Source organism: Taudactylus pleione, unplaced genomic scaffold (assembly GCF_031769625.1).
Source record: "Taudactylus pleione unplaced genomic scaffold, aTauple2 ptg000352l, whole genome shotgun sequence".
Classification (NCBI taxonomy): domain Eukaryota; kingdom Metazoa; phylum Chordata; class Amphibia; order Anura; family Myobatrachidae; genus Taudactylus; species Taudactylus pleione.
In genome coordinates this window covers 10,680,723-10,693,676 of record NW_028284753.1, presented here as the reverse complement: position 1 = coordinate 10,693,676, position 12,954 = coordinate 10,680,723, and the positions used below count along the sequence as shown (strand labels likewise).

Here is a 12,954-nt window from a genome sequence, read left to right as displayed (position 1 = left end):
CCAGAGACAGAAAGATCAGCTTCTGTTGTGAATCCAACAGAGCTCCCAGATGTAGCATCCTTTGGGATGGGATCGGGGAGGACTTCTTCGAATTGATTAACCACCCGTGCATCTGTAGCATAGATATAGTCAGCTGTAGGTGGTGAAGTCCCTCTGGAGACCCTGCCTTACTGCCATCATTTTGGTAAACACCCGAGGTGTAGTAGATAGGCCATACGGCAAAGCCCGAAACTGGTAATGTTGTTGCAGTACAGCAAACCTAAGAAAATGCTGGGGAGCCAAAGCAATTTGAATATACAGGCATGCATCCTGAATATCCAGACACCATAAAATCCCCAGGTTCCATAGCCAGTATTATTGAGCGTAGGCTTTCCACCCTAAACCAAGCTACCCTGAGGAATTTGTTCAGGGATTTAAGATTACGGATAGGCTGGGATCCGTTTGGATTATGTACCAGAAAGAGTTTGGAATAACAACCAGTTCCCTCTGTGGCAACGGGACTGGTACTAATACTTCTGCTTGAAGCAAAGATTGTACGGCCATGTCGTCCCGTGAGAAACTACTTCTCTTACCCAGGTCTCTACGGTGGTCAGACACCAACATTGGGTTACCAAACGAAGGGTTTATCCTCTGACTTGGAAGGAGGACGTCTTGTACTTCAGGCCTGTTTCGTAAGGTTTGACAGCCCTACTGGAAGTTCTGACCTGTGAGCCAACGTTCCATTCACCTTTTCCATTCAAACTTATTTCACTTCTGTCTCCTTCATTCAAACTTAAATAAATTAAAATACACCCTACTGCGCCTGCTCTCAACACAATCAAATTATAATTCCATCAACAGCACGAATGACCGACTTGTAGCCAAGTCTAAGGGCCACTTCTCCCTTCTAATACTTCTTGATGCCTTTGTTTTTAAAACAGTCGATCACCCATGTAAATGTTCGCTCCCCTGGCTGTTGTGACACTACCCTTGACTAGTTCACCTCCTATGCATCAGGTAAATCCTTCAGTGTCTCTACTACTGACCTTTGGTCCACTTCTATTGAATCAGGTGCCCAAAACTCTATTCTTCTTCCACCACACAACCTGTTGAGGAAAACTCATAAGCTCCTTCAGTCTCTACCACCACATATACACAGAAGACACCCAAATACACCTGTCCTACCGCAAACTGTCTTCTTTTTTTTTAGCCCATGTGTCCAACTGCCTGCCAACTCTAACACCACCTCAAACTTAACAAGTCCAAATTTGGGCTAATTATCTTTTTCCCCAGCTACTGACATGATCCCTCTTCAAATGTGCCTTGCATTTGACATGATACTCTCCACCTATTTGGCAGGCTAGGTGTCATCAGTGGCCCAATCATCAGCTTCACTCCTTATATCAGGACTAATCATTCTTTCCAGCTGTACAGTATTACTCTGTAAATCACTATTATTTTTTAAACCATTTCTTTTTTTATGCTATTATATGCCAACTGTCTGGCACAGGGAAATCCGTGGCACCTTATGAATAAATGGGAACACTGATGATACTAATATCAGTGGTAATAGGTCACTGTTACAGAGTTCAGTTTATACAATACCCGATAGTCCAGTATTTGTGGTAGTCTAAAGGTGCGTACACACTGGGCAATTAAAATGAGCGATTGAACGATTAGGACATCGCAATCGTTCATTAATCGTTAAGTATAATGTCAAAAATCGTCAAGCGATGCGCACTCCCGCTGGTCGTTTGAAAACAATCATCGCCTGATCATGCAAGCCAACCTGCCGATTACGACAGGTTGGGCATGTTCGGGGATGAGGGAGGGTGCCTGCACTGAACAACATATCATCCAGTGTAGGCACATTATCCCACTGCACAGGAAGATGAACGGTTGTACAATTACAATGTCGTATTCGTTCAGTCATTTCTCTATTGCCCAGTGTATACGCACCTTTAGTCATGCTAGGACTTGTAGTTCTACAGCAAATATTTATCCATAGGTTACCGATATCTGTGGATTTCACTTAATATGTTAGAATACTGTGCTGAAACCATATGAATGGGACAGGGGTGACGTGTAGTGTTTAAGCGCACCCTACTTGCCTACTTTTGAAATGCATTTTAGGGAGATAGTGAAAGCAACACCTATGAGCGCGGCGGTAAAGTGGGAGTGTACTGCTACATCTGAGACGCGTGTCATAAAACTGACTTACATCCACATGTAAACGAGACCCAAAGCAGTTAGAAAATATGAGATATGGTAAGAACTTACCTTTGTTATCTCTATTTCTACGAAGTCCATAGGGTTCCACAGGATACCTTGGGGTATAGGTGATGACGTCAGGCATCGGGCACCATAGAGTTAAGTTTTCAGACCTCCCAGGATGCACTAGGGTCCCCCTCCTATACCCCGCCCCCGAGCCAAGGCATCTCAGTTAGTTACCAAGCCATAGGCCGGAGGAGGAGAAGGAAGAGAGAAAAAAGATCTGGACACACACAAAAATCACATTCTCACCAGAGGGAGACGGAAAAACCGGTGACCAGAGTAAAGCCCATCTGCAGCACAGGTGCGACAGGGCGGGAGTCCTGTGGAACCCTATGGACTTCGTAGAAATAGAGATAACAAAGGTAAGTTCTTACCATATCTCATTTTCTACTTCAGGGTCCATAGGGTATCCACAGGATACCTTGGGGATGTCCCAAAGCAGTATCCTTTAAGGGTGGGGACGCTCCTGTGCTGAAAGGAGAATCCGCCGCCCGAAGGAAGCATCCTGAGAGGCGAAGGTGTCAAACCTGTAATACCTCACGAAGGTATGGACAGAGGACCACGTAGCAGCCTTGCAGATCTGGACTGCAGAGGCACCACGTCGAGCTGCCCACGAAGGACCCACAGCGGTAACTGCAGAGGACTGTCCACAGACAGACCCTGAAGGTCTGAGAACCAGTGCCGTCTGGGCCATGCGGGAGCTATCAACAGGAGCGTCCCTCCTTCCTATTTGAATTTCCGGATTACCCGTGGAGGAAGGGAAACCGGAGGAAAGAGATAAGCAAACCGGAACATCCAACGGACGGACAGAGCATCCACCAGAGACGCCTCTTTGTCTCTTGTGCGAGACCCGTACACCGGCAACTTGTTGTTGTGCCGGGACGCCATGAGGTCGATCTCTGGAAGACCCCACCTGTCAACCAGCAGTTGAAAAACGTCCGGTTGCAGGGACCATTCCCCCGGATGAACGTCCTGGCGACTGAGAAAGTCCGCCTCCCAGTTTAGCACTCCCGGAATGAAGACAGCTGATATGGCCGGAAGATTGCGCTCCGCCCATACCAGGATCCGAGACACCTCTACGAGAGCCGGCCGACTTCGGGTTCCTCCTTGCCGGTTTATGTATGCCACGGTGGTAGCACTGTCCGACTGGACCTGCACTGGGTGACCTTGGAGAACCCGATGTGCCTGCTGGAGAGCATTGAAAACCGCTCGGAGTTCCAAGATGTTTATTGGAAGCTCTGCTTCTGCCGGAGTCCACCTGCCCTGGAACAAGTGTGGACCCGAAACTGCTCCCCAGCCCAGAAGACTGGCGTCCGTTGTCAACAGGACCCAATTCGCCACCCAGAACGGACGACCCTTGTTGAGATGGGTCGTCTACAACCACCAGGCAAGGGACAGGCGAACCTCCGGAGTGAGCACTATCGTCTGGGATTTTAGAGACTGAGGCAGTCCATTCCACTTGGACAGGATCAGGTGCTGCAGAGGTCTGGAGTGAAACTGGGCATATTCCACCATGTCGAATACCGACACCATGGAGCCCAGTAACCTCATCGCCGAGTGTAGAGACATCCGGCGGCTGTGCAGACAACTGCGCACCCTCGACTGTAAGGCAGAGATCTTTTCCCCCGTCACAAAGATCCTTTGCTGTCCCGAGTCCAATAAGGCCCCGAGGTGCAGAAAACCGCTGAGACGGGATCAGGGTGGACTTCTGCCAGTTTATCAACCAGCCGTGCCGTTGCAGTAGCGCAATGGTCAGGTCCAAGTGGCGCAGAAGGAGCTCCGGAGATCCTGCCACTAAGAGAAGGTCGTCCAAGTACGGCAACATGCGGACTCCCTGCAGCCGCAGGGAAGCCGCCATGACCGCCATCACATTGGTGAAAACACGTGGTGCTGTCGCCAGGCCAAAAGGTAACGCCCGGAACTGAAAGTGGTCGCTGCGGATTGCAAACCTGAGGAACTGCTGATGGCGCAAAAGAATAGGGACATGCAGGTAAGCGTCCTGTATGTCCAATGACACCATGTAGTCCCCAGGTTCCAGCGCCAGAATGATGGACCGCAGGGTCTCCATCCGAAACTTCGGCACCCGCAAAGACTTGTTGAGAGCTTTGAGGTTGAGAATCGGACGATACGACCCATTGGGTTTCTGCACCAAAAAGAGATTGGAATAGAAACCCTGGCCCCTCTGGGAGAATGGAACAGGCACTATAACTCCAGCCTGGAGCATAGTGTGCAAGACCTTTCGCAGCTCCATGGCTTTGTTCCGGTCTGATGGTAGACCCGTGGTGAAGAATCGAGCTGGGGGTCTGTGCCGGAAGGAGAGGGCATACCCGTGTGAGACCACCTCGAGGACCCAAGTGTCTGTCGTGGTGACCGACCAACACTGGGCGAATTGCAGCAGGCGGCCTCCCACTTTGGGATCCCCCAAAGGGAGGCCCGGACCGTCAGGCCGCAGGCTTGTCATCTGGCTTAGGGGCCGGACGTCTGGTACTCCAGGCCTGCTTCCGGGGCTTGGCCGATTTCTTAGGGCCAGCCTGACGGGGAAAAGACTGTGCTTTAGGCCTACCCTGGGCCCTATAAGACCGAAAGGACGATGTACCTGAACCAGAAGGAACAGCAGCCGACGGGAGACATGCTGATTTAGCTGCCGCCAGCGTGGCTATAATCTTGTCCAGGTACGGACCGAAGAGAACCTCTCCGTTAAAAGGCAATGCCTCCAAACCCTTTTTAGAATTAGCGTCCGCCTTCCAGGATCGCAACCACAAGGTGCGATGAGCAGCCACCGCTGCCGAAGAAATTCGAGACGCCAGGGTACTAATATCTAAGGCCGCTTCGTTGATATAAGTGGCCGAATCCCGGAGATTGCCGATCAACTCCGTCTGCTCAGCCGAACAGTCGGGATCGAAGGACGCCTCCAACGTATCAGCCCAGCGCTCCATAGCTCTGGCAACCCAGCAAATGGCCATAGCTGGCCGTGCTGCCCCCCTGCAAGGGAATAGACGGACTTCAGGCAGATCTCTACCTTGCAGTCCGTAGCATCCTTAAGGGAGGACATGGATGGCATGGGCAATGTGGCACTACGGACAAGGCGTGTCACATGAGAATCCACCTGTGGAGGGGATTCCCACTTGGCAAAATAATTGTCCGCAAACGGATACGCCACTGCTAAACGCCTTTGAGGCTGATATCGTTTGCCTGGCTGTTTCCACGCTTCCTCTAGGTGGTCAACTAATTGTCCTGAAAGAGGAAACACTGTGGTATCTCCTTTAACATCCTTGAAAAAGGCGTATTTGGACTTTGATACCGGAGGTTCCTCATCCTCAATAACTAAAGCAGTGCGGACACCTTAGACTTTGCGTCCGACTCTTTAGGACGGGGAGGTTCCTGGACAGAAAGATCCAGAATCTCCTCATCATCGGACGTCCCGTCATCCTCATAAGGAGCGGACTGAGGCGCCACCGGCCGCTTGTGGGGCCGCATCACAGACTCCCCCTGCAACACGTCTGACAACTGCTGTACAGAGCTTGTTAACGAATTAACCCACACAGGCTCATGAGAGACCTGAGGAGGGGAAATAGGGAGACCGTGGGGTACCATTAATTGTCTCGGGAAACCCTGCATGGGTGACGACACCACTGACTGCTGTGACAATCCCATCTGAGTGAACGGAGGTTGCGGAGCTAACTGGCCCACAAGGGTTGTAAGCGCCTTGGCGAAACAAGCCCAGGGCGGCTCCTGTACCGATGCTGTGACCGTAATAGGCCGCGGTAATAAATAACACGGTCGGCATAGCTCTTCCGCGCTACCCTCCCACTCCGCTATAGGTGCCTTGCACGTAGTACACCGAAGCTGTAGAGGGAAGTCACTCTCAGACATGATGGTAAATATGTGACCCCTCTCAACAATACTTGTTCGTATAGTGAGAGACCACCCTGCAGCACCACACCACAAGGGCTTTAGCAGAAAGACAGGGACAGTGATAAGGCTGACAGTTAAGAAAGTAAAGTACAGGCAGCAGCGCTAGCACAGTCACATACAATGCAAAGAAAAATCAATTCCTGCACATTCAGCGCTGATTCTCAACTACACAGACACAGAGTCTGGTAGGACACAGCGCTGCACACACAAACCTGACCCAAATCGGAGATGTATGCGGGGGGACCCAGACGACGATGCCTCTGATTCCAGGCTTCCAGCAGTGTTCACCATGCGGTTGTAAGATGGCCGCCGAGGAGCTTAGAGGAGGCTGGCCTGGGGGAGGAGCGCTGCTACAGAGCCAGTCAGCGTTGCAGAGAGGACTGTGCAGCGGGGGAGGCGCCGGCTGTGAGAAAGGGAAGGCGCGCTCCCCTGGCATGCATTTAACCCCCGAGACACCGCAGCGCTACCGCTCTGCTGCGGTCCGCTGTCCCAGGGGGGTAGTGGAAGCGCAGGTTAGATACCTGGCTCCACGCTGCAGCCAGTCCCCAGGGAGCACCCTGCCTGGGGACTCTGGACCATGGGTTCAGCGGGGACCCACCGCGGGACCCCGCTGCTTACCTTGCTGTCCCCCTTGAATCCGGCCATGGTCCCAAACATCTGGGGTCACCGCTAGCAGTGACCCCAGATGCTCACCAGCATCCCCGGATCGGTACCGGCGTTCTGGTACCGGCAGGGGTGGAGGGAAGACGGCATGGACGTCAGTACTGACTGTCCATGCTGTACTCCCAGATGTGCAGCCACAGCTGCTTGAAGAAAACTTCAGGGGCTCTTCTTAGCCCCCACTCCAACAGGTGCATCCGACTCCGGCCGGGCACCAAACTAAACTGAGATGCCTTGGCTCGGGGGCTGGGCATAGGAGGGGGACCCTAGTGCATCCTGGGAGGACTGAAAACTTAACTCTATGGTGCCCGATGCCTGACGTCATCACCTATACCCCAAGGTATCCTGTGGATACCCTATGGACCCTGAAGTAGAAATAGCTACTTGTTGATGAAAACACACTGATACTTTTCAGAAAATGCATGTAGCCATAGGAATCATTGAGCAGGGAAGTGATACTAATGATCCCATTTGAATGTTTATAGCTTTATATGAGAGAGATATATCTATCTATCTCACAGAGTGCTAGACTTTTCAGGGAGATTGCTACTATCTCAGTCAGTCTCCCTGACAATCAGGAAGAGTTAGCAAGTATGAAATGCACAATGAATGTGGGATGTGGCCAATAATTAAAATAAATGCCTAATATTCCAAACAATGTACAGCACCAAGCTACCCGGAACAGACAGGGGATGTGTTTGCGGCAGAAAGCACATAAAGAAACCCCCAACAATATTCTGTCTTTCTGGGCAGAACAAAGAAAACAAAAAGCTAAACTAATTGCACGCACACACATATGCCCAGTCACACACGCATAGTCACATATGCCCAGTCACACACGCATACAGTCACATATACCCAGTCACACACGCATACAGTCACATGTACCAGCCACACGCACGCACAGTCTCACCAACCTCTCATATCTCTCAGCCAGCTTCGGGTCCTCCTGTGCCCGGGACAGAATACTGGCGTCATGTGACCCACGCTGCTGTCTCTCCTCCAACTCCATGTTGAGCGCGGCAGAGATTGGCGGTGAACTGGGGTCGACGGTGACTGAGCCGCGCGACTACAGGAGATGAGAGGATAACAGTGTGCGACCCGGAACCGCCGCCAATTATTCAAACCCGCTTCCCAGTAAGCACTGGACGGAGGCGGAGCTAACACTTGTAGTATTCCGTTCTGTGCTGTGATTGGTGGACACAACATATGTATATATACACTCAGGCTCCGAGCCTATGATCAGCACTCCTCCTGTGTCCCCGCCGAACAAGTTGCTTTCTCATATGGGCTCTCTCTGACCCACCTACACCGTCACAAATTGCAAAGTGCCTGCTATCATCGTGTCATATCCGTCTGCCTCCGGGTCTGCACCATCCGATATGATTATTCTGACTTGCAGCAAAGTAAGGGCTGCATCCCTGGGTAACAGCGCAGGGAGGATAGGCTGTGTATCAGGGGATAGGCAGTGGGGGTTAGGCTGTGTATCAGGGGATAGGCAGTGGGGGTTAGGCTGTGTATCAGGGGATAGGCACTGGGGGTTAGGCTGTGTATCAGGGGATAGACAATGGGAGATAGGTCATACAGTATAAACAATTTTGTTTTGCCCACTAATGGTGCGTACACACTAGACGATATGCTCCCTGAGCAATATCGTCTAGTGTGTCCCCGGCAGGGTGTGCTCAATGTCATTCATGACACTGAGCACACCCGCTGAACGATATCATTAACAATATCGTTCAGCGCCGGGCTCTCTTCCCCCATTCCGCAACATGCAGCAACCTGACGACATCGTCAGGTTGGCCTGCATGTTAACCCGATGAACGATGATGATGAACGACCCGCGGGAACGCGCGTTGTCGTTATCGTTCATCATTTTAGTGATAAAAATGGACGATAAAGTGGACGACTGAACGTTATCGTTCAGTCGTCCACTTTAATCGCCCAGTGTGTACCCACCATAACACTGGATTAACACAAAATAACTGGATTAACACAAGATTAAAAAGAAATGTGACCCAAGTGCAGGGGTTAAAGTGGCAAGGAACGGGGTGGAACTGTGTTCCGTCACCTCTAATGATAGGTGGAACTATGTAGTTCCCCATCTTGTCACATCCCTGAATAGAAGTCCTACAGACAAAGTACCACTGTCTGGTGGCGGCCGCCTCCCCATCCCTGGTTTCCGGCTCCCTGTACCTGCTCCTCATCCGCGCGCGGCCTGCCCCTCACTTTGTGGCCCTGCATCCCGGCAGCTTCTTTTGCAGCACAGCATATGTGACGTCATGCCTTCACTGTTGCTGCATAGTGCACTGCGGAGCCATGAAGAGAAGCAAGGGCCAGGGCAGCCACGTATGTAAGCTACTGCTAGAGGGACATGAGGGATATAAGCTGCTGGTGGGAGAGGAGACACAGGGAGCTGCTGGTGAGGGACACGGGCAGGGAACTGAAGGTGAGGGACACAAGGCCAGGGACAGGGAGCTGCTGAAAGGGCACAAGGGGGTAAGCTGGGGGACACAGGTGTGTGGTGTTGGAGTGAAGACACGGGAATGGGCTGGTGCTTGTGAAACACAGGATGGTGGTCCTGAAGAGACGGTGGGATAGGGAACTTTTTTTCTCTTTTTTAAGCGACCTGACATTGTAGACTCAGCTGATGGCAGGAGTGCTAAAAAGCATCTAAAATGTATCTCACACTGTCATAGCCCCCAAAGCTTTTGGGGGCCTAGGCGGGCCCCGGCCATTTACTTAAAAGTTTCCTATACACAACGGTGAGTGCGTAAAGATCAGTCTTAACATTGTTCTGGCCTCTCAGAGTAGCGCTGCCTAATAATGTGTGTGTGTGGGCAGGGGGAGTAGGCGGTGGGGAAGGTGAGTTCCACCACCTCTCTAGGACCACTTCAAGCCGTGCCCAAGATTACAGTAAAGTACAGTAACATTCTGCCTCCTTGCTTTAGGCTTTCAGTCTCTGAGCTACCTGTAAGTTACTGTGTCTCCAAATGGGAATGTAGTCAACTTACCTGCGTCCGGAATGCCAGGCGCCAGAATCCAGATGCGGAAAGCCCGATTTGGGATTAAAGATAGGCGTCTAAAACCCAACGCCTATTTTTAGCCCGACGCTGAGATCCTGACAACCGCCATGCCGAACTAAGGTAAGTGGGGTATGTTAGGCGTTAGCCGTGTGGGGCGGGGAGGGTTAGGTTTAGGGACCCCCAAGGGGCGCCTAACCCTAATCTCCCTAACCGTTAAATAACCTTTAGTAACCTAGCGGGCCTCACCATTGAAGTTGATGGTGGGCACTGCTGAGAGGCGGATGCTCGCCGTTCTCAGCCAATGAAAGCTCAGCACTGGGATTTCTATACAGAAATGCCGTGGCTGAGCGGTCATTCGGGTAGTACTGTCCTTAGAGGATAGTACTAAGTTTGTGGTCTGGGATTTTTTGTTTTAAGAAGACCGTGGATGCCTACTTGGACAAGAGGACCTGTCCAGGTATTGAAGGTGAGTATGTGTGTAATAAAACTTTACTGTCACAGTGTGTGTGTCCTGTCTTTATGTTAACATTTAGTTACAGGTGAACTACAGGTATCAGCGGGCCCTTAATGCCCCGCATGCTGGTACTCGTGGTTCTCCAAGTACCAGCATGCGGGGTAGGCTTGCTCGGACTTGTAGTTCTACTGTTAAAGACAATGTTATTACATCTATTTTTTACATCACACTTAACATAACTCTGCACCCACCGCCAGGGGTGCCGGCGATAGCCCCGGGCTATTAGTCCTGGCCTGGGGTGCAATGGATAGGGGCCGCTTTATTGGGAGGTCCCCACCTCCCCAGGGATCCCCGGCCTGTGCTGACTATTGGTCAGGCGTAATGCTTAGGCCGGGGGACCCAGTGAAAGGATTCCCCTGTCTATGGCATTACCTCCCCCCACTAGAAAGAGTCCGATGCTGGTTATGAAAAATATAGGAGATCCGTGCTCATTTTGTCCCCTGTATTTTCAAAATCAGGACCGACTCGCTGAGCCCAGTGCTGGTTGTGCTAAATACAGGGGATCCCTACGTCTTTTGACCCCCGTATTTACACAACCAAGGCTGGCTCTCAAAAGCCCGGGGCTAGTTGTGCTTTAAGGGGGGGACCCTACGTCATTTTTATTTTTACACTTCAATAAATTTTTAAAAAGATGCATGCATGGATCGCACTGATCTGTGCATGCATCTATGTCTAGATAGTACACCCCATTATTTAGATTTGGGCAGACATTTATATAACACACGATCTAATGATTGGGAAATTGTTAACGACGCACGATATGTTGTATGTCAAATTACACTGTTTTTGCTCCATATCGTTTGTCCAGGAGTGCCAGGGAGTTCAAGGGAATCACTGACGACATTGCATCGTTTGTGAGCCATCTAGTGTGTAGGCACCTTAACCCTGCAATGGTGAGGATCCAATGTATCATCACCAGCGCTAGATCTTTTTCCAGATGTTTCCCAGATATTTCCCAATGTTTTCTTTTTTTTTTAAAACTTTGTGTAACTGCTGGCAGTTGCAGTTACTGTGTGTGTGATGCTGCCATTTCATTGTACACACTGCTGCATTCATGCATGCTGCTGGGGGCTGTGGCTGATTTATATCAGCTGCACCTGGGACGGGGATCCCCTGTTAGTGGGACCCAAAAGTAAAATGTTTAAAGGGAAGAGGGTACCTTTGAGGGCATTAAAACAACATCATTTGTACAACAATCATATATAATACTGATCTTAGTACCAATCACCCCTGTTTGTCTTCCCCTCCCTTTTAGAATGTAAGCTCTTACGAGCAGGGCTCTCTGGGCCTGATTAAGAGCCGGACGCAAAACTGTGTTCGCCTGCAGTAGGTATGACCATCAAAATGTCAAACCAAGCGCTCGCACGTATGGTCGCTCGTAGCGAGTCTTCCGCCCCATATTTCCCCAACCCCTCCTCTAGCTAACGAGTGTCCGAAATAGCTCTACTCGTTTTTTGTTGATGTGTTCGCTCGCACAAGTACTACCGGAAGTAGGCCTGTCATTTGTCGATTGCCTTGTTTCTCGTTTGGCCAAACATCCGTGAATCGATTGGTGCCAATCATTACCTTAATTTACTTAATTGTTGGTCGAATGTTTTCAATCTTGTTTGTTTTTTGAATGTCATTAAACTTTATTGTTTGTTTTGTGTTCAATTTGTTCCGTAGATTCCGTCCGCTTTTAAGGGCAAACTTGTTGTTTCTTTTAATTACAAAGACTGTTTATTTGGTTTTGTTTTTTTTATTTTGGTTTATAATATAGAAAATCTTTTTTTTTTTTTTTGTTCGGATTGTTGCTAACGCACCAAAATGCATCAAGCCAATCCTAAGTCACAATATATTTTTATGGGTTGTTCACATGACTCGCACATTAACCAATAGAATTGTTCATGTTATTTATGAAAGTACATTAGCCAATCAAAATTTAGGGGTCCCTGTAATAAAACTGATGTGTGTAAAAAAAAAACCATTGCCATCATGAGAGCCAGTGCTTTTACACGGCGTGAGCTGCTGGTGCTCACCGAAGTGATCGATAGCCGGATAAACGATAGGCCGCCCCCCGTCATCAACATCCTAAAGCGACGGGCGTACGTGGAGGTGCCGCGGAGGCTGTGTACTTTGGGGTATCGCCGGACCATCGGACAATTGGTGCGCCGTAGGTCCGATTTGCGGCGCAGGTCCCCGCACCTGCTTGTGCATCTTCGGATGTGGATCCGTCGGCGTAAGTGGATATTTGAATGTTTAAATATCTATGTCAATTTTATTTTTGTCTTTGCTAATGTAAATTTGCATAAATATGTGTGCAGTATGCGTTTCTATTTTGCTAAATGAGACCTTGTTAATGTAAATTTCTTGGGTTTTTTTTTGGTTAATGTTTTACATTTCAAATGTTTTTTGGAATACATATTTGGTAATATTCCAAACTATACATCATTTATGTCAGGAGCGAAGCCAGAGACGTCGTCGGAGGCCTGCCCGACCCCTCTCCCCAACTCCCAACATGTCCTCCCCTGCCCACTCCTCCCAAATTTCTCCACCCTCCCCTGACCTGGACATCCCTCTTTCAAATCCCTCTCCTAGACCCAAATT

At 49.9% G+C, this 12,954-nt stretch overlaps 1 protein-coding gene across 1 annotated transcript in view; it reads right to left on the bottom strand.

Annotated features, from left to right (window-relative positions):
- The window catches only part of ERCC6L (ERCC excision repair 6 like DNA helicase), a 29,901-nt gene extending 21,915 nt beyond the window's left edge, over nt 1–7,986 (bottom strand). The window contains exon 1 of the mRNA XM_088444263.1: nt 7,746–7,986. Coding sequence (XP_088300389.1) covers nt 7,746–7,840 — 95 coding nt within the window. The 5' untranslated portion in view covers nt 7,841–7,986. The remainder of the gene's footprint in view (nt 1–7,745) is intronic.
- Nucleotides 7,987–12,954: the final 4,968 nt, after the last annotated feature.